The 25,985-nt window shown below is 36.0% G+C and overlaps 3 protein-coding genes across 4 annotated transcripts in view; 2 read left to right on the forward strand and 1 right to left on the reverse strand.

Moving 5' to 3' along the window:
• On the forward strand, positions 1-1,307 carry nkx2.2b (NK2 homeobox 2b). 2 transcript variants are annotated; one of them, XM_058756645.1, is made up of 2 exons: positions 1-253; positions 721-1,307. In XM_058756645.1, exons 1-2 carry the CDS (start codon positions 64-66, stop codon positions 1,248-1,250), a joined length of 720 nt encoding a protein of 239 aa, XP_058612628.1. In that variant the 5' UTR covers positions 1-63; the 3' UTR covers positions 1,251-1,307. The 2 variants fall into 2 exon arrangements, with proteins under 2 accessions (XP_058612628.1, XP_058612629.1); XM_058756646.1 differs by having other exon boundaries at positions 724-1,307.
• Positions 1,308-8,512: 7,205 nt separating this feature from the next.
• nkx2.4b (NK2 homeobox 4b) lies at positions 8,513-11,381 on the forward strand. Its single transcript, XM_058756192.1, has 2 exons — positions 8,513-9,325; positions 10,271-11,381. The coding sequence occupies exons 1-2, from the start codon at positions 8,983-8,985 to the stop codon at positions 10,849-10,851; spliced, it is 924 nt and encodes a 307-aa protein (XP_058612175.1). The 5' UTR covers positions 8,513-8,982; the 3' UTR covers positions 10,852-11,381.
• Positions 11,382-11,731: 350 nt separating this feature from the next.
• xrn2 (5'-3' exoribonuclease 2) overlaps positions 11,732-25,985 on the reverse strand; it is a 32,884-nt gene continuing 18,630 nt past the window's right edge. The window contains exons 20-31 of the mRNA XM_058755956.1: positions 25,771-25,860; positions 25,250-25,322; positions 25,070-25,153; positions 24,818-24,915; positions 24,025-24,104; positions 23,832-23,888; positions 23,376-23,444; positions 23,127-23,255; positions 21,794-21,945; positions 16,364-16,409; positions 12,549-12,687; positions 11,732-12,466 (exon numbers count right to left, since the gene is read on the reverse strand). Coding sequence (XP_058611939.1) covers positions 12,410-12,466; positions 12,549-12,687; positions 16,364-16,409; positions 21,794-21,945; positions 23,127-23,255; positions 23,376-23,444; positions 23,832-23,888; positions 24,025-24,104; positions 24,818-24,915; positions 25,070-25,153; positions 25,250-25,322; positions 25,771-25,860 — 1,074 coding nt within the window. The 3' untranslated portion in view covers positions 11,732-12,409. The remainder of the gene's footprint in view (positions 12,467-12,548; positions 12,688-16,363; positions 16,410-21,793; positions 21,946-23,126; positions 23,256-23,375; positions 23,445-23,831; positions 23,889-24,024; positions 24,105-24,817; positions 24,916-25,069; positions 25,154-25,249; positions 25,323-25,770; positions 25,861-25,985) is intronic.

Genomic DNA, 25,985 nt, shown 5'->3' on the forward strand with positions numbered 1-25,985 from the left:
CATTTATAACTTTCCAGAACGCTCTTGGAGAGGTTTCACTCTCACGGTATATTGGTTTGGAAGATGTCCCTAAAGAATTCCAAGTCAGGATTCTCTGTCCGCGATATTTTAGACCTCCCGGACACGAGCGATGAAGGATCGGTGACTGAAGACACTGAGGATGAGGCGGATGAAGGGTTTTCTGGAAATCAGCAGCGCGCATCCTCTGGAGATGCGCTTTGGCTCGGATCTCCATGTGGCCACAAATATCCATGTAAGTTTACGCGTTTTAATTATTTAAATAAACACTTAAATCTGGTGCTTTGTTATTTTAATATCTTAAAAAAATAAAACAATAAAAATTGCAAAAAATCATATTCAATTGCAAGAAATGCAATCATCATGATCATGGGTTTTACGCATTTACGCAATTACCCTCTTACAAATAAAGGTTACTTACTAGCGTCGGTTCCATAAAGAAACTTAAACAACTATGGAACATAAAGGTTCTTTATAGTGGGAAAATATTCTTTAGATAGTGAAACATTTCTCACACTAAGAAAAACGGTTCTTTTAAGAATTGTTAAGGGGAAATATTGGTTCTTCTGTTCCATCGCTACGAAAACTCCATTTTGGAACCTTATTTTTAAGAGTGTATGATGATATATATATATATATATATATATATATATATATATATAATTTTTTTTATTTTTTATAATAATAATTATGTATTTTCAGCAGTGCCATCCGCATCTCCAGAGGAATTAACTCCAGAACTGTCCACGGATGAGTCTGTTGATCGGGACAGAGAGAGTTCAGAGGACTCGGGGAAAAAGCGCAAAAGGAGAATCCTGTTTTCAAAGGCTCAAACGTTTGAACTGGAGAGACGCTTCAGGCAACAGAGATACTTATCCGCGCCTGAGAGAGAACATCTAGCTAAGGTCTTACAATTGACTCCAACGCAAGTGAAGATTTGGTTCCAGAATCATCGGTACAAAGTGAAAAGAGCCCGAGCCGAGAAAGGAATGGACCCGTATCTGCTCTCTCCGCGCCGGGTTTCTATTCCCGTTCTGGTGAGGGACGGAAGACCGTGCCATGTTCTCAGTCCTCAGGACATCACTGCTGCTGTTCCAGCAGCGGCACCATATTGTGCATTTAATATGAAGCAATTCCCTCAAATTCAGCACTGTCACAACATCTGCTCCAGCATCACGACACATCTGACATCTGTCAGTCATCTGGGCCACATGCAGCCGTGGTCCTGGTGAAGAGCTCCTTATGGAGAGTTTTTACGCAACGGAACTTTCGCTTCACTAATTAGGCTATATTTCTACAATGTGGACATATATTTTTTAAATATGTTTTTTATATGTTTTTTCCAATGTTGCTTAATTTTATTTTCGATAAAACTGTAATACTTACAACCTGGGACATCACCATCTCGTAAAAGTGTTGTTTGTAGATATATTTATGCTTTACAGTGAGTAAATTGAATTCATATTCTATGGTCAAATGTGTCACTTTTCGTTCAATTTAGAAAGATTACAAGTAGGTTACTGACAATTTGACAACGTTTAAGAAATTAATGAATTAGTTTCAGAGCATTTTCATCTGTTGTTTTTATTTTTGTTTTATTTGTATACTGAAATTATTAATTATTCTGACTAACCTGTAATAAACATTTTTTTTTCTGAACATCGCGCAAAAGCGAAATAATGTTTTTTTTTGTAGAAGTGTGTGTGTGTGTGTGTGTGTGTGTGGCTATAGCTTCTGTAAATAACCACGCGCGTCCTCGACATTATTTTGTGATTAAATCTGCTCTTTTTCTGCAACAGTTGCGAGAAAAATAATCGAAAATCTTTTAAAAGACTTTCTTATTTTATAAAAGTAGGAAAAAAATATTAGAACAATGCGCCGTATTTAATTATTCAAATACAGGACCATCTTCCCGTCGCCATATTGTCAGTATTAAGATAGGCCTCCTTGCCCCCACAATCGATTTTCAAAGCCACTTTTCTTCTGAGTTAACTGGAGTTATTTTCTGGACGTTCTGTGTTTTCAGAACGGATTTAAACTGTTTCACAAACAACCCCCTCTATACAGATATAGGCCTATTCAACAAATAATGGGACAGAGTAGAAAATAGCTACTAAGAATAGATTATTATTTTTTTTTTTTAAATATATCAAATGCTACACATAAACAAACAAACAAAACCCGTGGAATTTACCATGGGTCAGTTTTGTTTAAATTTGGGGCATTTTTGTTAAACACTTTCGGTGGCACTGGGTGAATTGTTGCTGAGATCAAGTAGTTGGTTTTATTGTGCCACAGGCAAAAAAAAAAAAAAAGATAACCTAAGAAACTGATGTCACTAAAAGTCACTATAGCTTATTATCTACGAACTGCCGAGCTGATAAATGTGCCTATAACGGGACGCACGCGCACTGCATTCTCTTCAATGACCACTTGGTGGCAGCATTGTATTTCATTATGATTTAAACGAGTTATTCGTGGCTCGGGCCTAGATATTGTAATGAGCAAGCACTAAAAAGACAGAATCTGCTTTTCGTTCAGTTGTAATTCAAATCAGACCTAATAAGTTTTTGTTCAGCTCTGGCTAACAGACAAATAAACTGCAAATAGGCTACGCCTACTTCTCACATAAACTTATTGTAATCGCAAAATGCGTTCGATCATGCAAAACTTTCAAAAGACGATTTTACAGCCAAAAGCAAAACAGAAATACAACCCAACATATATTAAAAGATAAACATGTGAACTTCTTAGTAGATTTATTTAAACTGTAGAAGCTGCACTGTCTTGCTGTTGGTATAAAGGCACATCGGCTTATTCACGATCAAAGTTTCTCTTCTGGACTAAACTTCTAGACCGAAATGAACATGTCCAGTTTAAATAAACATAATCAATTTGATGACATTTAATGCATCTTTAACTGTGCAACCTAAAGGAATGAGCTAAGTAGGCCTGATACAAAATTTAATTCAAAGATACCCTTTGCAAGTTTATATGGTAAAATTATATTAGACAATTATTATTATTATTATTATTTTTATTTTACTCAGATCATAATATCTCAAAACTGACCTTGTCTCAGTTGATCTCTTCATGAAAACCATGTTTTTAATCTTGATCATTTTCACCTTGCCCTCACAAACAACTGTCCATTTGATTCCTCATTGACTTTTGTTTTTATTTTAAAGAGCTCAATGTTTTACAATTATGGGGAGGATATGACGTCAAGGTGGACGCCTGAACGTCTCAAAACAATTTTTTTTTTTTCATAAATAAATAAATCTCAAAATTATAAAGCTGCTTTGAAAGTAAATGGAAGGCTGAACATTCTAAACGTTCTATTTTCTTTGGCCTGGAGGTGGCGACATTCCAAAACAGTAGACCATCAGTTTTGTGTTCATAGTGATCCAAAAGGAGAAGGAACGTGTAAATGTACGCTTTGAAACTTTAAATCACTTTTAATCACTTTACTACATTCAAAAATCCGTTCATTTGTGTAGAAGACTCTGTTAAAAAGTCGTTGGTCTTAAAATTGGTCCTATTAGTTGCTGTTTAATCACATGGTTGAATCCTATTGAATCCATGGAACCTTTTCATTTGTTTATTCAAATATTCTTCACACTAAGAATTTTTTTTTTTTCAAAGAACTGTTCGCTAAAAGGTTGTTTGGGGAATCAAAAATGAAAAAAGAAAGAAAGAAAGAAAAAAAGCTTTAAACTCAGATCTGGCATGAGATGATTTGGCTGGTGCCTCTCTCTGAGTCATGTGTTTTGAAGTGATGGCAGGGGGAGAGATGTTGTGATTCTGCTGATCCAGAACTTCTTTTTGTGTGGTTGTGTTTGCTGAACCTGAACGTCTCCACGTAAAGTCAGATGTCATTTGGTTGTGTGTGGATGTACCTGAGTGCTCTGAGCTTTCTCGAGGGCTCTTCTGAAGATAAACATCTTCACAAAACATCTGCTTACTTCAGCAAATATCATGGAAGAAGCAAATGTCAGTTCGTCCTGACGTCCTTCGTTGCAGTGGAGTGTTGACACAGATGCATAAATAGGCACAAAACAACCATTTCCAGCAAAAACAGACCTATGACGTACAAATGCTTTGTAATTAACAGAGTAATGAAGTGAAATAAATGTTTGCTGTCTGTCTGTCTGTCTGTCTATCTATCTATCTACCATATCCATGTACCCTACTTTATCATTTATTAGCATACAATATTGCCAAAACATAAATACTGTATATTATTTAATGAATCTATCATTCTGTATGTCATCCTATCTATCTATCTATCTATCTATCTATCTATCTATCTATCTATCTATCTATCTATCTATCTATCATCTCCATGTAGCCTACTTTATAATTTATTAGCATACAATATTGCCAAAACATAAATACTGTATATTTAGCTAATCCAAATGAGGACATACAATAGACTTTTACTCTTTTTTTTTATATAGGCTAAAGCTAATTATAATTACTACATTAAACCAAACCAAACACAACCTGAACAGCAAACTTAAATAATAATAATAATAATAATAATAATAATTAAAAACTCTGTCCAGGGACTGGTTTGATGGGGTGATGTGGGTCAGCTGTGGGGATGCCAGGTGGTCTGAACCGAGTCTTTAAAGTGGACAAAGTGGGTCGCCTCTTCAAATGCTGCAGAAGCTCAGCTGCCTGGCCTCCTGCTCATCTCATTTAAACCCGAGAGAGAGAAAGAGAGAGAGCCTGAGAGATTTGCTGCTTTAGGTAAAGGGGAAGAGGAAGGACAAAGAGAGGGAGAGAAGGTGGGTAGGTATGTGAGAAAGAACCGATGGAAAGCTCGGCTGAAGAGGGGGAGGAGATTAGAGGTCAGATGTGAATTCAACAGAGAACATGGCCTAAAAACCCATACGTTTTGTTTTGGATATATTTGGACTGGGAAAAATGTTTACTTAGATTCATTTGTAAGAGATGTATATAATATTATATATTATACATTATATTGAGATATTGCTCATATTGTGGAATTTCTTCTTATTCGTTGGTCGGATAATATTGTGTAAGATTTGCATCAAAGTTTTTACTCCAAGTTGCTAGTGTCCTTGTTTTATAATGTAAATTAAAAGGCATATTTTTTGGCAGATAAAAAAAAAAAAAAAAAAATGTATATATATATATATATATATATATATATATATATATATATATATATATATATATATGCCTATACGACTATAAATTGCACAACAGCCTTAATAGCGCAATTTACTTTGACGTAATACAATTATTTTACTTGTAAAACACATTGTACTGGCTACAGTGTGGGAGAAATAAAATCTAATTATCACGTTAAAAATGATTAAAAATGTAATTATCACATAGCACACTTACCACACATAAATTCATAACCACAATCACAAATTCTTTTTCCAAGCAATAATATATTTAAATCAGTACAGTTTTCTTTTATATAAAATCATGGAAAATGTCGATATAGTGTCTAAGGTTTAGTGTCTCGATGTGCGTCTCGCACAGCAAGGTTTCGTGAAATCTTCATTTAGGCCTATAATTTACGTGACAGAAGCTTAAATTAAAAGGGGCAACAATCACAATTAATATATAATTAATCAAAAACAACATATTATTTATTGTTTGATTAAAGCATGATTTAGCCATAAACATTCGATTTTCTCTACCGTGAATAAAATCTAAATAGCCTGTAGTCTTTCATATCTATGGCCAGAAGTCTTGTTTAGTGTTTTACCTGACACGTTACAGTGGATATTGTGCATTTTTAATAAAAACAATCAGCCTAATTTTTAAAGATGATATTGGCGATATCGAAATACATCTCTAAAAACGTTACTCGGGAGATTATTTGTTTGTTGACTATATTAAACAGACTTTATTTATAAAGCATTATATAAACTGTACATATTAAAGCCTATATTATATAATACTATATATGAGTCTATGGCACGTTCTTTAGATTTAAGATGTATAATAAACGCAAAAAGCATGCACTGTGCAAACACACGAGCAAAGAATAGCCTACATTTGGAGTTCTGCAGCAAAACATAATCCATAAGGAACTGTATATATTACAGCAGCTAATCTGGTCATGAAATCCTACATTTAACTATCTAAAGTTTTACGGTCTTTAAACATCCTTATGCTTTACTTTTTGTAAAGACACGCAGAAAATAACCTATGCATTTCATGTGAACCAACAATCTCTGTAGTTTTGTTAGCGACAAAGAAAAGAAAATGAAACCCTTGTAAAAAATAATAATAATGAAATAAATAAATATATAAAATCGAAAACTTTCAAATCGCCTCTTTCCCAAACTGCAAGGCAGTGATAATGTAAACTCCTCCATTGGCATATTTTGTTTCCCCATCACTTCAAGTAAAATAGTAGAACATATAAGTTTCAAAAGATTGTGTCCCATTTTCATTTCGTTAGATTTTTATTTGAAAGTAATTATGCCATGCACTCCATCTTTATTATTATTATTATCATTTAAAAAAAAAAAAACAAACATGCTAACGTAAATGACAAATAGTCGTTTGGAAATAATGTACCATATTTAGTCTTTTTCGAATGTATTAAGATAGTATAAAATCGATTCTAAGCACCGAGCTCAGGCCTGCAACTCAGTCCGAGTCTTTATTAGGTCAAACAAATCTGTTCGCGGAGCTCATAAAGAAACATGTAGAGGCATTAAAACAGTTCCGAAGGCTAATGATTTTATTAACATTCATTCAAACCTTACCTCATTTGAAATCACTGCAGGGAATTCTCCTTAACTTACACATTTTTATAAACGCGATTCTAATCAAATGCAATGGCAAACTGGGTTTCCACACTGCAGAGGCTTTCTGTCTAACTATTAGCATCATTTCAGTCCTTCAATAACATTAATTGCAGGAGGCAGCAGAAGAAAGGCTGTTTAAGTGCTCTGTCACTTGCGTTGGACCTTTCACCTCATCACAGGCTGGAATGCGTCCTCGAGAGCGCCACGGTGCCACATGTACACCTGGAGATTCACCGTGCACAAGACTCTGGAGGGTAAAATAAAGGCGATTAAACAAAGAAAAGTCGTTGTTTTCTGATTTCCGATTTGGACCTCTCAGCCGCAAATATTTACCAGCTGATTCACGATTTAATTACGCGCAGAAAATAAACTTTTAATAGGCTGAAGGTGTTTTTGAGATGACAAAAGTCACGGTTTACATATTTTAAAATATTAAATCTAATATCCATCAACAACAAACAAAAATAACTTTCATGTGAGGTTGTATTTTACGCAAACAAGTGAAGCCGTTCTTTGTTGTTTTGGAAGGTCTGTTAAACTGCACAATCCAGTTGATTTCTGACGTTAAACGAACCTAAAATTAAGTCCTTTCAGGTCTGAGTGTGTATAAAAATGTAGATAACCCGTGTTATTTATTTACATCATTGCATGAGCTGCGCGCCACGCGCCACGCGCCTCTGACCTTTCCAAATGTTTCATGACATTATATGGAAATCGTGCAACTGTTTCAGGCCTTGTATTTGTGGTGGCGTTTTAAACATGCTTTATTTTGCATTCCCACAGTTGTGGTTGAATAAATAAAATATTACCTTTTCTGAATCTCATTGCGCGCGTTTAATATGTAGATTACACGGTCAAATAAACATCGGGAGTAGGCCTATTCGTTCGTTTACAAACAAATAAGAAAAAAACCCGCACAATCCTCTTCCACGTGGACTAATTGTTAAGATCTTATCAAACAAAAACAGATGATCAGATTTAAATGATCAAGAAGGAATTCTAATAAACTAATTTCTGGAAGCGTCCAGTAAAACACGCTTTGCTTTTTGTGTTTTCGTCCAGACCGTTTCTTATTTCACTATACAACTATAAACAAGCACACGATTGATTACCTGCTGTATTTTTGAGCTTTCATTTCATCGAACCTCTGCCTTCGACTCCTGAGAAATCCAAGGCAATGAACGCAGGAATTATAGGAATATTCACTATTTAGAAAGTTTTTCCTTCGCTTTTTTAGTTGCAGGTTGCTCTCCGCGGACTGTGGCGCTGGGAACACACGGCCGTTTTGTGGTTGTTGGCCATGCCCTCTGACTTCATATTCTACAGGGTTAAAGGGTCCTCAATTTGCATACTGAAAAATCCCACAATTCTAGCCATAAACTTTAAATTGGCTGATGCATCATGATCTTGTATTAAAAACAACAACAACAACAAAAAAACAGAAAACGAATACGCGTGAATGCTTTACTAAACCACATTTATGTGTTTTGAAAATCGTTTTATAACGTTTAAAATGATTTCATACTCGTGTATAAATTGAAACCAGGCTTTATTTAGTTTCGAGTTTTTTCTATAATAAGAACACACTGAATTATAGTTGCGGTTCGGTGCCGTCATTTCAAACCAAATAAATATGTAATCTTTGTGATTTTAGCATAAACTATCATCACAAGTGAAATTGCACAACCTGAGCGTCCGATTCTGACGCACTGCGCGTCTAACCGAGCTCTCAAGTTCGCGTAAAAAGAAATCTCCGATGTTTGGAGGAGAATTCGCCACTTATCATAATGCGAAAGCTTAGATAGATTGATGTAAAAAAGCTGACGCCACTTGGAAGCTCAAAATGATACAAATTTGCGAGCGGAGCCGTTCTGAAGGCATTCTTTGCGCATCTTTTGCTTCGTGAGTATTTTCTTCAATTACTGGGATGTCAATGGCTCGTTTGGCTCGTCGCTCCGCCCCCCGTGTTTGTCGTAAACCAGCAGTCTGACGGGAATAAGGCAGAAATAAGAGCGTCCAGGACTCGCCTCTTTCTCCAGGACGCACACTCGGACCTCGGAGAACGCGGTTACGCACGGCGGACACTTTGGCGTCTGGCGGCAGCGCGCGCACCCACGGGCTTGTGGCAGCTTCAGCAAACTCGCTCGCGGGCTGAACCATGTCCTTGAGCCCCAAACACTCAACGCCTTTCTCAGTGAGCGATATTTTGAGCCCGATCGAGGAGACCTTCAAGAAGTTTGCAGCCATGGAGAGCAGCGCGAGCCTGGCGTCTCCTCTGTACAGACAGACTCAGGTGTCTCAGGCGAACCTGCAGCAGCACAGCATGAGCCATAACACCTACCACATGCCGCACTCGCAGTTCTCGCACAGCGCCATGGGAGGATACTGCAACGGGACTATCGGCACCATGGGAGACCTGCCGTCCTATCAGGAGAGCATGAGGAACGGCGCGACGGCCACGGCTTGGTACGGCTCGAACCCGGAGCCCAGATACCCAACAAGTGAGTCCGATCAACAGAATCATCCTGCGTGTCTTAACGGATCAATATCCATCTAAAAATGTCATGTTATTAAGGCTTTTGCCATTTAGAACCACAAAGATTTCTGTAATCCTCTCGTTTTTAAAGGAAATCAATTAGCTATATTTGTTTACACACTGTCAAGCTGTCATATTATAGAGGCTTATTCTGAATGTATTTCTTTCTTTAGAATAAATAATGCAAGTCCAATGCCTACACATCAGAAACCTGCGCATTTAATATGAAATATTAATATAAACAAATAGGCCTAGATAGATGGATAGATAGATGAAGTTATTAGTATATAAAACATTATTTCAGTACGTTTTACGTATATCGTTTATTTCGGTCTTTCTGCGACACTGAATTCAATTTAATGTTTGATTCCATGTTACTTGCCGTTTTCTTTCACAATTTGAGAAATTCATTGCAATTTCTAAGTGAAAATTGTTTCAAAATAAATCCTACACAATTTTTAGTGTTGATAGAATTTAATTTAAATCATTTTTGTTTAATTCTTATCTTTATTCCATTTAATTTATAATAGGCCTAGCCTATGTGAACGTTTTGTACTCTTGTACACTTTTTCTGTAAAACAAATATATAAATAAATAAAAACTGTAAATAATATATAACCGGCTTAGGCTATAAATGCAGTATAATTTATATGAAATACATTTTAGTTTCATACCAAATACAACGAAAATAAATTTCAGAAACACTCTTTACTCAGTGCTGGTAAATTTCACAAATAAACGGAAAGTAACACATTGAATTAAAAGTGAAAACTTGAAGTATTTTCTTGTAAAAAGCTTTATTTACAATTTTGTGTGTGTGTGTGTGTGTGTGTGTGTTGGGCTTCAAAACACTGCATAAGGTTTTGAAACTACCCGTCGATGTTAATTTTAATTCACTTGCTCTCTCAAGTCTCCAGGTTTATGGGTCCCTCGGCGGGCATGAACATGGGAACATTACCGGGCATGGATGCAAGTAAATCTATGGTGACTTTACACGCGACGCCGCGGAGGAAACGGCGGGTGCTCTTCTCTCAGGCGCAGGTGTACGAGCTGGAGCGCCGCTTTAAGCAGCAGAAGTATCTGTCGGCGCCGGAGAGGGAACATTTGGCCAGCATGATTCACCTGACCCCGACCCAGGTCAAGATCTGGTTCCAGAACCACCGGTATAAAATGAAACGCCAGGCGAAGGATAAAGTGTCGCAGCAGCAGGACAACGGAAACCTGTGCGCGCAGCAGTCGCCGCGGCGCGTTGCAGTGCCGGTGCTGGTTAAAGACGGTAAACCGTGTCAGAACGGCTCCAGCACGCCGACGTCGGTCCATCAGCAGGTGCAGAGCGTGCTGGGCAGCGAGACTTTAGCTTCGGCCGAGGATCTGGAGGAAATGTCGCCCAGTCCTCCTCTGATGAACAGCCTCTCTCAGACTGACGCCGCGCTCATCGAGTACACCAGCGGCATGGTGAGCTCCAACCTGCTGTACGGCAGGACGTGGTGATATTTCCGCCGGCGAGCATTTTTACCACACAGACGATGAGTACGACAATTGAATTTCCTCAAAGACCTTTTTTAAAACTCATTTTTTTAAATCAGCATTCGTCTGATGCAGCGGTCCGAGGACCCTCGCGCGAATTGTATGGATTGTAACTTTAAATCGTTATTGAATGAAAATCTTTGGTGCGGATGAGGAGTGTGTGATGAAGACTAGTCTAGCGTGATGCCATTAATCCGACATCAGTTTTGTTGCTTTGTAAAATATGAGCTGTAGATGAAGAAATGTTTTGTGTACATATCTAACATTGGACAAAGAATGCTTTCTTGAAGTCTTTTGTAAGTTTAAAAGGAAACAAAATAAATATGAGTGCTGCAAATATGAAAGAAACCACTTGAATGCAGTGTTAAATCTTTTTTTTTGTTACTCAAAGTTTGATAGAGCAAACCAAGCAGCGATTACGCATTACATGTCTAATAGAAATAAATAGCTAAAAATAAAATAAAAGCATTATAGTAATTATAATTCAGATCAAGAAAATCTAAATGGTCACTTGGTCAGACTAAATATAGGCCTACGCTAAAAGTTTTTTTCGAAGTTGTAAATTTAACAATTTCAGACTTTCTACTTCAAAATGTAACGTTTAATTAGGCGTTTCACTTAATGTTTCTTTGCAATTAATTGCGAAGCTTTCTAGCATCTCTGAATGAAATTTCATATTTAACCGTGCAAAAACGCTTGTTAAAGAGCTTATCTGGGGCGATTTACATTTAAAAAAAAAAAAAAAAAACCTTTTAGTAAAAGATACTTTACTTTTATTTGCTATAAATTTTGAAAGCAGTTATATTTTTTCCTCTTAATTCCGACTGAAAAGCCACAATTGATGTCAAAGCAAGATTTATTTATTTTTTTACTGTTCATGAAATGCATTTCTTTATGAAACATTTACTAATAAACAGTTTGTTTCCCAAATTATTACATATATTTAAATAATTTGTGTATATTGACCTTTGTTTTTGCATTGGTCAATCTTATTTCACATGATTTTAACGAAAATTTTGTCTAATAGATCAAAAATAAAACAATTTTTTTTTTTTTTAAATTGCAGATTTACTCATGTTGGTCATTTTCATACAGTCCACTGTGTTATTACCGTTTAATCCATTAATTAATTCAAGACTCATTTTAAACAGACTCTCAAAATGTCCATCTGCATCTATAATTGCCAAGAGATGAATGAATATTCATTTAAAGATTAAAATAGACTATACAAAAACTGACTCTGCTCACCACAGCTATTAAGAGTTTATAAATAGCTCTCCATAAAAAATTGGGTACCTAATGAATTCCTAATAAAACACACAAACAAGGAAAAAGCAAAACTCAGCAGTCTTGTCTCTTATGTGTATTTCATAAGTTTTACAGGCATATTCTTAAAAATCAGTACATAAGAACATTTAGTCAGTAAAACAAGAAAAAAATCTTTACAAATTAACAGCCCAAAAAAGACAATGTTTGCATGGAATAGAAAATAAGAAGCCTTCTTTCACATAAGGCTGAGAGTTCAGTTCCAGTTGTAGCGTCGTGATGGTGGAGGCAACCCATAACCCTGTCCAAACCCCTGAAAGACAAGCAGAGCTTTCTATGAGCATGAGATTTTACACCTGCGTGTTTTCATTGAAATGTTGAGGCGGCGGTCAGACCTGCTGTTGTCCTCCTCTGCGGCTGTCCTGCTGGTTTTGAGGGGGTCTCCATCCTCCTTGTCCTCTCTGCTGGTTCTGCTCGTACGCGGTGCTCTGGGACTGCATGGCCCGATCCCAACCGTGAGATCCATGCTGGAACCTGTGGAGATCAGAGCACTCGCTTCAGCAAACACAATGGTCACTTTAAACACTCACAGAAGAGAGGGAGCGAGAGAGAGAGAGAAAAGTCTTCAGGAAGCTTCAGTAAAGAGAGAGAAGAAAAAAAATAAAAATCAACCCGAGCAAGTAGCTAAAAAACAAATTCCTGATAAAAAGCACAATTTCTATCAGTGGAAATATTTCTAGAGCACATCTAGAAAAAAATTTCTTTAAAAGAAATTTCCATTGTTTGCCAGACATTCCATGACTTACCGATTTATTTTCAGTCATTTGAGACTGTTAATAAATAAATAACCAAACAAAATATAACAGCATCTAAATCTATCCAATATTTTACATTTTTATTCTAGTTTTGAAAAAGTTATATTTAGCAAGGATGCAATACATTTATCAAAACTGTCAGTAAAGAAATTTATAATGTTACAAAAGATTTACAATTTAAATATATCTTATATATATATATATATATATATATATATATATATATATATATATATATATATATATATATATATATATATATATATATATATATATATATATATATATATATATATATAAATATGGTTTTCACAAAAATATGCAGCAGCACAACGGTTTTCAACACTCAAAAATGTCTCTTGAGCAGCAAATCAACATATTAGAATGATTTCTGAAGGATCATGTGAATCTGAAGACTGGAGTAATGATGCTGAAAATTCAGCTTTGATCACAGGAATACATTACATCTTCAAATATATTCATATAATTTTTTTTTTTTTTTAAAATGTAATAGTTTCACAGTTTTTTGATCAAATACATGCTCCCTTGCTGAGCAGAAGAGCCTTTTAAAAACGTAAAAAAAAAAAAAAAGACCCTAAAATTGAACAGTTATGCATATTTAGCTAAAAATACTTTTTTTAGGCTTGTATTATCACATTTTTACCATTCCCTGATATTTTCTGGTTTTCCCAAGACCACGGAAACCCTAATCTTTCATTTGAACCCACAAAAATCTCAAATCCAGCAGTACAAATAATGAGATTTCAGCTGAAGTGGCTTTGAAATGCAAAGGCCAGCTCGTTCTTTGATTCCCACTTCACTCATCACCATCAAAACTAGTCGAAAGTCTCCCGAATGCTCCAAATAACACGGCTGTAACCTGCGCTCGACCGTAAACCAGCTCACCTACCCAAACATCTATCATTCTCTAAAGAAGAGAGCTGGACATCAGCATCCCTCATTACTGACGCAGCTCACAATCTTCCTGAGGAATCCATAATCCCTCCTCCAGGTTCCTTGTGCGTTTCATTCGGCTCCGTCCCGAACGGTTAAAGAAACTCTGCTCTAATAACTACTGACCTAAGGTGACACAGGGCCACAATGGGCTGCCGGGCCTAAAAAGTTGAACCAAAAGAAGCTGATTAGTCACTGAAGTGGTCTGGAGCCAGAATCAATGGCGGCTCTGTGCGGCCCCCAGTGGCCCCTGCGCACAAGAGACGGTGAAGCGCAACCGCATTAGTGCTGCCTCATTAAGCCCTGCAAACCTCTTTAAGAGAACATTTGTTTAGCACGCAGAGAAACTAATTCAGTCCGGCCCCCCCAGGAAGAACATCAATAACTCGTATCCTGCACAGGAAGACCACTAACACCGGGAGAGGAAAGGTAACTGGAGTCTGTTCGGTCATTTCAGAGTACTTCACAGATAAATCAGTAGGCTTTGATCGATTATTCCAAGGTATCTGCAGGATTTCTAAAATCAAATTTACGGTATTACAAGATTAAAATAAAACGAATACCGTATGAGCTGGGTAGGGCAATGTCTACGGTAACATGTTAACGGTAAATCGTAAAATGACTAAGAAACATGATTTACGGTTCAGATACAAAACCATTGACAAAAAATAAATAAAAAACCTTTACATTTCAGCCTTCAAAACATTTTTTAATAAAAGGGGTGAGTCAAAAGTATTAAAGGGGTAGTTCACCCAAAAATGAAAATTCTGTCATTAATTTACTCACCCTCATGTCGTTCCAAACCCATAAGACCTCGGTTCATCTTCGGAACACAAATTAAAATATTTCTGATGAGATCCGAGAGCTCTCGGACCCTCCACAGACAGCAAGGATATATTACTACAATCAAGGCACGGAAACGTAGTAAGGACGTCGCTAAAATGGTAACATCAGTGGTTTAACCGTAATTTTACGAAGCTACGAGAATATTTTTTGTGCACACAGTAAACAAAAACAATGACTTTAAAAATATCCTAATTAAATTAAATACCCTTTAATTATAATGTTAATTAAAAACAAATATATCTTGCTGCCTTAATTGTTTAGATTTCTTGAAAGGCATGTTAGCTTCTTATCGATCCAACGGTTCTTATTTACAACTGCGTTAAAAAAAAAAAAAAAACAGGCTTTCATTCTCACCAAGTAGGCAGTGCTTTGTAACAGCAGAAATATAGTAGTTTCCCCGGTAACAGCTTTATTCAAATGCTACTTTATCAGGCATTAATGCCTTCAATACTTATCCAAAGACAGACAGTTCCCTTCATTCAGTGCACAAGTTTTGACTGTGAAATATGCAGCTCATATTTACTCAATGAAATCATAACCTTCAGTAGTTTAATCCAGTCATATTGTAATTGATTGTCTTTCCATCCCCAAATTTAAGACCTCTTGAGATTATAAATAAGATTTTTGCACTATTTTAGGCATTTAAGACTTATGGCCTTAAAATTATACATATTCATATACATGCAGAGCTGCTGTATATCAGACAATCAAGTTAGAATTCTAATTGAAAGTGACACTGACACCATTTTTTCATGTTTAATACTGTAAAGCTGCTTGCTTTAAAGCAGTGTATTGCATAAAGTTTTATAAATAAATGCAACATAACGTAACTTTACTGGAGAGCCGATCGCAGAGCTTGTGCAAACATAGATGCTTTCCTAATTTCTGCCATATGGACATCAACTTGACAGTCACCTCTGATAAGCTAAATATAATGTAGAAACTTTAAAATAGAAACTTAAATTTTCTGTAAAGCTACTTTGCATTGTGAAAAGTGCTATACAAATAAACCTGAATTAAATTGAATGAACTGTTTTCTTACCACTGTCATTGTTTGTTGTGTTAATTTTGTTATTCAGAGGAAAGTGTGCAGCATGTATTTCTATCTAAATGCCGCTCTCAGCAGTGTCGGGTGTTTGCTAACAGTAAAGCGTTGTTTGCATATCCCAAACTTTATTTTTACCCCTAACCAAGGAACGAAAATAAACTTTGCCTCGAGTATATCAGGGCCTTTACACGACAGCATTTTGTGTTTGTAGTTTTGTAAAACCTTCCCCTCACTCTACCGGTTCGGTTTTACGTGTCTTCTATTGGACTGCATGTGGGAGGACTGAATTACAGTCTTGCGCTACAGCGCCCCAATGGTCAAACAGTGGTATTGCAGGCCCTTACATTAGGTCATATGAGATCAAATGACTATTCAACAACAATATATTTTTTTATAGTCAACGTCGTCTATAATGTTGAATACTGATTTCAGCCTTTGTATGCTTGTAGACACATAATCCAGAACAGCTGGAAATGTACGGTCACAGGTGCACCGTAACCTTCGGGACCAAACATACGTGACCATGAGTAAAGAGAAAACGACTTACCTGGGATACGATGCAGTGGCAGCGTTCATTGGAGGCGGTCTGGCATCTGTGAAGATGAAAACAAGCAATTTGTTTAATTAGTGGCATTTACTAAAAGCAGTTCCATTACAGAAAACCAAGTAGTGGTTAAATTAATGCACAATGGTAATAGAAACATGAAAGATTCATCAAATTGTGTGTCTTGAGGAGAGGTGTGACTTTACTTTTCTAAAAAGGTCAGACTTATGATTCCTCTCAGATATTTATTAAGCAAAGCAAACTTGGGTTGAGGTCAAAAATAAATAAATACAAAAAAAAAATAAAGTCTGAAAATAACACTAAAAACATTATTTCCCCCCACCCAAAGAAAAACTTGCTAAATATCTTCCCAGCTATTTACATTGAAGATGGACTCACCCGAGACATTAAGAAACCACCAAGCAACTACCTAGAACATCCTAGCAACTAAAGCAAAAACATATCTTAGAAATAAGAACAACATATTTGAAACACCCTAGCAACCACAAGAATACCAAAAAATAATAAAAACCACTAAAAACACAGACTGCAACAGCAACCACCTAGACTGAAAATACCTTAGAAAGACACTGGCCATTACCCATAAAACCCCAGCATTTTAGCAGCAAGTTTTGGATAGGCAAGCACCACTTAAAAAATAAATAATAATAATAATAATAATAATAAAAAAGTAAAAAATAAATCTGTTTTAAAAAAGAAAATCCAATTCATTTGTTTGCTTTAATGCAGAACCTTGAATCTAAAACTACAATGATTTTCTGAAGAGCTGCCACAACTGGCTAAACAAGATAATATTTCAAATGCTACATGAAGCACTGCTGAGTGGGATGTTTTCTATAATATCAAATTTGTAATTATTCATTGACATTAAGCAGCAAAACAACCACAACAACAACAACTCCAGGCTACAGCAGGGTAAAAGGTCTCAACGCTAAATAAATGAGATAGAATTCATTAACCTAATTTGTATCAGCTTCCAATTTCAGGGAAAACAGTTTGAGAGATGAAGTGAATTGTGTTCAGTAATATGAACAGGATTTAGTGTTTGGGGGACGTCAAAAGTGGCACATTTGCATTTCTTCCCGTGCTAAATGAAATAAGCATTCATCAGCCGGCGCTGCGGCGAGCTCAAGTGCTCTAGTTCCAGCGCTGCAGGTCCTTCACAAAGACAGACTTTAAAAAAAGTAGCAAGCGGCTTCTTTCCTGATCCGCCGTTGCCAAGGTGATCACCAGCTGCGGGGCTCCGAGCTGTTTGTTTTATAGGGGCAGGAGCGGAGATGAGTGTGTGTGTGTGAGAGAGAGAGAGAGGGGGACAAAGACAAGAACTTCAACCCAAAAGAAAAAGCTGTCATTTACAAATGTAGGCTTGAAGGTGGAGTAACAACGGAAAGAAACCAAAATAATTTCCCTGTTTGGAAGCCAAAGGGATTTTATGGCTTTAAAAACAACGACCTAGGGTCAATGCAAACAGAACTTTAACAGAAAATAATAATAATAATAAAAATAAACAACTGCATTTACAGTAGTGCACTTATAAAAGGAAGTCTTTGTGTGCAGAGGGCTTTAAAAGCCTTTATTTATTTTTTTATTTTTTTATAAAGCAAGCTCTAAAACGGCATTCTCAAATCTGGCCCACTCCTGCAGAGTTCAGGTCTAACCCTAATCAAACACACCTGAGCATCCCAATCAGAGTCTTCAAGATCATCAGAAAAATCACAGGTAGGTGAGTTTGATTAGGGTTGGAGCTAAACTCTGATTTGAGGAACCCTGCTCTAAAAGTTGTGAAAATCATTCTTTGAGCAAGAAAACAGGACTAAAATCGTGAACAAAAGAACACTTACTTTAAACTTTAAATAATATTTGAAATTGAGATTGTTACATGCACCCGATTTAATTGACTTTAAGGCAGGGGTGGGGAACATTGATCCTGGAGGGCCACTGTCCTGCAGAGTTTAGCTCCAACCCTGAAAAAAAAAAAAAAAAAAAAACCTGTATCCTGAAGAACATGATCTGGTTGATCAGGTGTGTTTGATTAAAGTTGGAGCTAAACTCTGCAGGGACACTGGCCCTCCAGGATCAACGTTCCCCATCCCTGCTTTAAGGCTTAATTAAAAAAAAAAAAAAAAAAAAAAAAGCACTGTGGAAAGAGGTTGCATTCAGTTAACGCCTCTCTGTGCTCATGAAGAAATCAGACAAATAAATTCACTGAAGTCCATGGAAGTACACTGTAGTCACTGCAAACACAGTTTGTATTTGTATTTCCTAAATGCGCAATAAAGTTCATTAAAGGCAGAGTTCAGCCTCAGGTTATCCAGGAGTTTGTTTCTTCATCAGATTTGGAGAAACAGCATTGCATCACTTGCTCACCAATGGATCTTCTGCAGTGAATGGGTGCTGTCAGAATGAGAGTCCAAACAGCTGATAAAAAACCATCACAAAAGCTGCATGTTTTTTCAAAACAACAACAAAGGCGTTTTTAACTCGACACTGTTGTTTCCAGTGAAAAAGTCATCTCATTTGAATGAGTAGAGAAATATGCACAGATAGAAATATGCACAGTTTACAAGTAAAAATAGTCTAAAACAGTTCTAAACAAAGATGTGGGAGGATTTTGATGCGTTTTTCACTGGGGAAAGCAAAATTATGGTTAGAGGACTCATATTTTGGCCAGAAGCAATAGTTTGACATTAAAAAAAAAAAAAAAAGTATTGATGGATTTGTTTCTTACAAACATGCAGCTTTTCAGTCCACAAGATGTTACCTGATGGACTGGAGTGGTGTGGAGTATTGTGATATTTTTATTAGCTGTTTGGACTCATTCTGACGGCACCCATTCACTGCAGAGGATCTATTGGTGAGCAAATGATATAATTCTACATTTCTCCAAATCTGTTCTCATGAAGAAAAACTTATTTATATATCTTTAATGGGTCTGAGGGTGAGTAAATGTTTATACTTTCATTTTTGGGTGAACTACTCCTTTACTAATGCTTTCCCAATGCTTGTACAGATAGCTTTTTTTTGGTCATAATGGAGATTTAAAGTTGGATATAACTTTGAAAAGTGAATGTTACCAAACATTTAAAAAAAAAAAAAAAAAGTTTTAATTGTGCATTTCAGCTACAGTGTCTTCATCCATCGCATTTTATTGTATACGCATCACTATAAAAGCAGGACGAGAGACACTCTTCTGTGGTGATCAACAGCATACAACAGATGCTGTCAGATGTCCTAGACGTTTAATTCAGCAGCCAATAAACACCTCCAAAAATCCAGTATGAGATCTAATGACCAGAGAGAGAAAGAGGCCGGACCACCCACTTACACCTCCATTATCAAGCACTAATTCATCCCGGCTCATCTCACAACCAGTCAAACGAAAGACAAAATTACAGCCAATTCATCCTGCTCTCAATAAACACCATCCACAGTCCACACACTGAATGTTGGGAAGTTAAAGCCAGTTGACACAAAGCCCAAATAGGATTACGCATTAAAAACACAACAGTAAACGGTGTTCTCATTAACTTAACACAGGGATTACATCGTCCCAGAGCGCAGACGTACACACAGATGGACCCTGATCTCTGTAATGAGCCTGTAATGAACCTCTACAATACAGCTTATCAATATCCATAGAATGAAGACCGCAGGACTGTAATACACTAGTTGGTCCTTTAGCACCAGCTGTTTTGATTAGGGTTAACAAAAGCCTTCAGCGTGTCGCGGGAACTCCGCATTGAGCCGACACCGCAGGAGGGAGAGGGAGAAAGACAGCGAGCTGGGAAAAGTTAACAAGGATTTGATCACTGGCACACAGACACACTCCTCACCAGCAGAGCGGTCTGAGAAAACGTCACGAGCTTATCAGTGCAATGACGTGACTGATGAAACTGTTAAAGGAGAAGTTCAATTGCAGAAAAGCAAAGAATTTTTTTTTGGTGGAACACAAAAGGAGATGTTTAGGAAAACACCCATGCTGCTCTTTTCAATGAAAGTGATTGGGACTGTGTTGAGCAACGAGGAACCAAAAAAAAAAAAAAAAAAAATCTGCATAAAACTGACTTGTGTCAGTTAATAAATTACTTGTGTACTACTACATTAAGTCATCATCATGAACAAAAAAAACAAAACAAAAAGAAAATAAATCAGACTTGTTGACATAGAACTAGAAGTAGGTTGCATAATGCAATGTCAGAAATCTTTCTAATATGCCGATTTGCTGGTAAAATAATAATTTCATATTTTTAATCAAAGTTGAAAACAGTTGTGCTGCTTCATATTTTGTGTAAACTGATGCTTTTTGTTCCAGGATTCTTTGAACAAAGTTAAAAGGAACAGCACTTATATGAAATGGAAATCTTTTGTAACATCAGAAATGTCTTTAATGTCCCTTTTGATCAATTTAATGCATCACTGCTGATTAAAAGTAATCATTCCTTAAAAAAAAAAAAAAAAAAAAAAAAAATTCATTTTAGAGTTTGGTATCATAAATCACCACGTTCATCATATGGGAAAAAGAACAGCATGAACATTGTGCTAAACATCTATTTTTGTGTTCCACAGAAGGAATGATAAATTTGCACAAATAAAAGAGTCTAAAACTGACATTAAGCCACTATTAAAGTTGACTAAAAAGGAGCTGATTTATATAAAAAAAATAAATAAATAAATAAAAAAAGCCAAATTATCTCTCAGATCAGCTTAAGAATTGCAAGCAAAAAATTCTGAATAATTACTTTGATTGCCTTATTCATAGAAGCATGAATGGCATACAGGCGGGTTAGTGTGCTGTACGTTTAACTGGAGGGTTTTGCATGAGGGCCGCAGCGCACAGGCCAGTGAAGAGCAGAAGTGATCAGCAAAAACCCCCAAACCTCTATTTGCATCAAGTGGCAGCAGGGCGGCTTCCATTCGCCCACAGATGCGATTATTCATCAGCTTGCAAATTGCCACATCAAAGTGACGGCGGAGGAGAGCAGCACAGGAGACAGGAGCCGCTCACGGGGGCGACAGAGGAGGACAGAAGGTCACTGTACACGTCAAGAGCGACTCCTGTCCCTCAGTGTCACCAAACTACTGTATTAAACACTGCTTAGAAACAAGAACATTCTCTGGGACACTGGACTAAGAGTGGACTGTATGACAAAAGCCATGGTATGAGGAACCGCATGTCATAGTAAGTTACTTTTACTGGATATTTGACCAATAAACGATCTTCTTTCTTCTTTGTTGGATGTTGAGATAGAAAAAAAAAAAAAAATAAATAAAAGTATGCTCATGCTGCTATTAAGATCCAAATATTTACTGGAATATGCAGTACACAGAATATTGTCATTTTGCAAACATTTTTTTGTTAAATTAAAAGATTTCCAAACAGACAGTCTCACTCTTGGAAAGTGTAAAACTCACACTGGTTTTGAGGGTAGTTGTCTCTTTGGGGTGGACGGTAGTTTCCTTGGTGATAGTTTCTGGGGGGCGGGGCATTGCTGTACTGACCGCCCCTATGCTGAGGTGGGCCGGAGCCAAACAGACCCGCCCCTTGATTTCTGTCCGCATAGTGGCTGAAAAGAGAGAGAGAGAAAACATTAACGGAAGAGATATATATATATATACACATACATACACACATATACATACACACATACATAAAATCAGGGTTTTTAGCCTCTGGAGGTCATTGAGGTTTTCAAAAATTGTATATAATTTCATCTTAAATACTTAAAAATTTAATGGGTTATTTCTGGTCCATCATTGGTTGGATTGTCCCAGAATTGGCTGACAGTTTAGGAGAGAGATTTTTGGGTTAAGTTGTATTGAAAAGAGTTTTTGGCAATCAAAATGAAACTAAAATAAAATTCAATTTATACATTTAATAATACATTTAATATTTAACATTCAATTCTATGAAAATGAGAAACGTTAACTTGGCAACTACTTGAAACAAAATAAAATTTAAGTTGAGCTACTAAAATAAAAACAAATATACACACACATTATATATATATATATATATATAGATATATATAGATTAAAAATGATAAAAACAAATTACTGTAATTTAAAATCAGTCAAATTCAGTTTAATGTTAAAGCATCAAGAAAAACTACATTAGTATATCACTGATAATAAAATAAAAGTTGAAGTACTAAAATTACTAAAACAGAAATAAAAAAAGGCCAAACAGAAAAATAATTCATTATATTTTTTATTTTATTTAAAAACTAATACAAAATTACAAAAAGCTCATAATTACTAAAACTTAAAAAAAAAAAAAAAAAAAAAAAGTCAAAATATTAATAAATACTATAATAAGATAAATAACACTACAATAACATTGTTTTGGGTTGGAAAAGGTCGATAACGCCGATCTAAAATAGCAAAATATCCCTATTAGGACAAATATTCAGACAAAGTCTTCATGAAATAAATATTAAATATAAGAGATCACAGAACTATCCGAAGTCAAAGAACACCTGTCTGGCACCATCCAATCAAACCCAATAACAGCTTTCATTAAGAAATTAAGTCTTTGGTGGGCATCATCTGCATATATCTCCTCTAAACACCATGCATAATTCATCTCTCGTCACTGAAGCCTGAATTCGCCAGATGTTTAATTAGCCTGTTTTATTCAAACTATTGTGCTAATTTGGTTTCTTCTTACACCAAACCACTTAAAAGCATTAAGTGCAAGAACTCAACCAAATAAACTGATGGATTGGGTGGGATTTGTATAACTTACTTGAGCTTTCTGAAAGCTGATTGGTCCAGATGGGCTTGTTGGCGGTTTGGGTTAAATCCCAGTTGAGGTCTCCACGGGCCGCGGTTACCCTGCTCCCAATCACCCGGTTTAAGAACCTTGTTAGGGATCCTGAAGTGAGAAATTGTAATGCATAAATATAAAATATTAAAACATCACTGAAAAGCCCATTCAAACTCGCTTTCACGTGGATATTCAATAGGTCTTAATACTGAATAGTGCAGCACTTACTTTGCCCCTGGTAGGATAACAGCCTTGAACACAAAACCATCATCGAACTGCGGATCCTTGAATTTGATTCTGCCAACCAGAAACCATCAGTATTAAAGTACAAACATTTAAGTGCAATGCCTGGATATATCTCATTCCAGAGCCATTCAGATGAACGGCATAAATCCAGACTTCATCTAAAGTTTTTGTTAAACATCTCAGGGTTTCATGCCGTGTCTGACCTCTAGAGGAAGCAGTAAATATAAGCAGGACAAGGCCGATGTTTCAATGCCTGACATACGAGTCCTTGAGCAGCTCAAATGACTCAGACTGATACACAAACTAATAAACCAAATGAAAATAGCAACTTAAAAGGAATATAGATCTATATACTGATCATCAGTCTAATGAAACCGATGATATTTGACCACTTTGAGATTGGCTGATAATCGGTTGATGTGCAAAACCAACTCTTACCCAATAGCATTGTTGCTGCTGATGTCTCTCAGTGTTGGGATCGGTGACTCCACTGGTCTGAGGAAAACAAAAATGGTGTTTTCACAGGATTTGTGAGGCTTTAGTTTCAAGTGCCTCAACAGACATCGCCCAGGTAATGACAAAACACGGAAAAGCATTAAAAAAAAACAAGATAAACGTGTTGTCTCCTTACTTATCTGGTAGAATAGGGTCTTCATCTAGATTTAATATACCTTGGATTCCATGGCAAAGTTCTGCAGGGATCTCAGTGACCTTGAGAGAGAGGATTGGAATATTAAACTTCAGACTAAAGGATTATTGATAACACTTTAGATTTGGGATCACATTCACTATTACATAAACGTTTTCCTTCAATAAACTCTTAATTTGCTGCTTATTGATAGTAAGGTAGTTGTTGTAGTAGCTATGTTAGATATGGGGTCAGGTTAAGGGATCTTGAATATGGTAATTCAGAAAAAGGCATTAATGTGTGCTTTATAAGGGCTAATAAACATCCAATATTCTAGTAATACGCATGCTAATGAGCAACTAGTTAATAGTGAATCTAAAGTGTTAACGGATTATTTACACTAGAGCTTTTGGTCCAGATCAATTCCATTTGTGAAAAAGCTGTCCAATTATAGAAAAAAAATTAATAAATGACTTTTATTTTGGTCAATAATGAGAACAATTTTTTTTCAAACTTATTTCATGCAATTATTGAAATCAATAATTTAAAGGTCTTTTAAAGAAGTGAATTGTGTTGAAACACAATGTTTATAAAAGGAAGATCAGTAAATGAAGCTGAAATAAATATTTTCTACATAACTTTATATATAAAATGAATAAATACACACACACATATATATATATATATAACTTTTACGTATGTATTTTAAAGAATATAAAAATGAAAAAACTAATTTTTAAAATGTTTCATTTTATGTAAATTATCTTTGTTTTTATAATCAGAGGAAGATCAGTACCTCATGAGATTCTGCAAGGTAGAGTTCCCGGATGAAATCACAAAGGGGGTGGGACTTCCCCACAAACAGGACATCACTTCCTAGACTGTTCCTTCTCACTGAAAACAACCATCAGATGGTAGAGTCAGGTTACAACACTGAAGATAAACCACTTAAGCACAAACTAATTTTTTTTAATGAAAAAAAAAAAAATGCAACATGACTGGCCAGTATTTCTTTTATACTGTTTGGCTATAAAAGAATATGCCTCACCCTCCTCTGGGGACAAATGAGGGTAGACGTCTGCTAACGCTGCTCGTAACCTCCGTTCGTCGACAAACGGCAACAAAGCAACACCTGTCGAGAAGAGAAGAGCAAATCACAATGACAGAAAGCATAATAGAGTACTCGCCGTTTCTGTTCAGACTGTGAAGCTCAAAGTTAAGTGCTGACCCTGCCAGGCGTACTTCTTCCCATTCAAATCAATGGCGAAATCATCAGGGTAGAAATCAATGATTGAGGATTCCTGTTAAAGACAGATAAAAAAAAAATGCCATTTACATTCAGACATGTCCCTGGTCTTACTATGCACAATTATGCAGCAGTATGTCAATATAATAAATAAAAAAATAAAAAAATAAATTAAAAAAATTTGTTTTTCTTCTAAAATAATAAAACACTACAAAAAAAATTGAAAAATAAAAATGACAAAAAAAATAAAATGAGAAAATCAAAAAAATACCAAAACAAATAAAATATTATAAAGATTAATATTTTTCTAAAATCAAAAAAAAAAAAAAAAAAAAAATCAAAACAAGTCTAAAATAGAAAGAAAAACAAATATATTTTAAAATATATAAAAATACATTTTCATGATTAATTAAATTCTCAAAATTACAAAAATCAAATGTAGATCTGCATTCTCCATCACTTAAAATGCATTAGTAGTAGTCAGAGGTAAATGTGTCACTCACTGGGTCCGTCATCAAAGCTCTCCATGTTGTTGGCAGGAAGTTTCCACTGGCAGCAGGAAATACACCCATAAGCTGCTCCAGAGGTTTGAACTACAAATGAGGAAATTACACCCAGTTAAATCTACAGTCAACACATCAGCAATACAAGAACAATGCACTGACACACAAACACTTATGCAATATTTGTTTTGGCTCAGTGCTGCAATGCGTTTCAA

Source organism: Onychostoma macrolepis, chromosome 20 (assembly GCF_012432095.1).
Source record: "Onychostoma macrolepis isolate SWU-2019 chromosome 20, ASM1243209v1, whole genome shotgun sequence".
Lineage (NCBI taxonomy): Eukaryota > Metazoa > Chordata > Actinopteri > Cypriniformes > Cyprinidae > Onychostoma > Onychostoma macrolepis.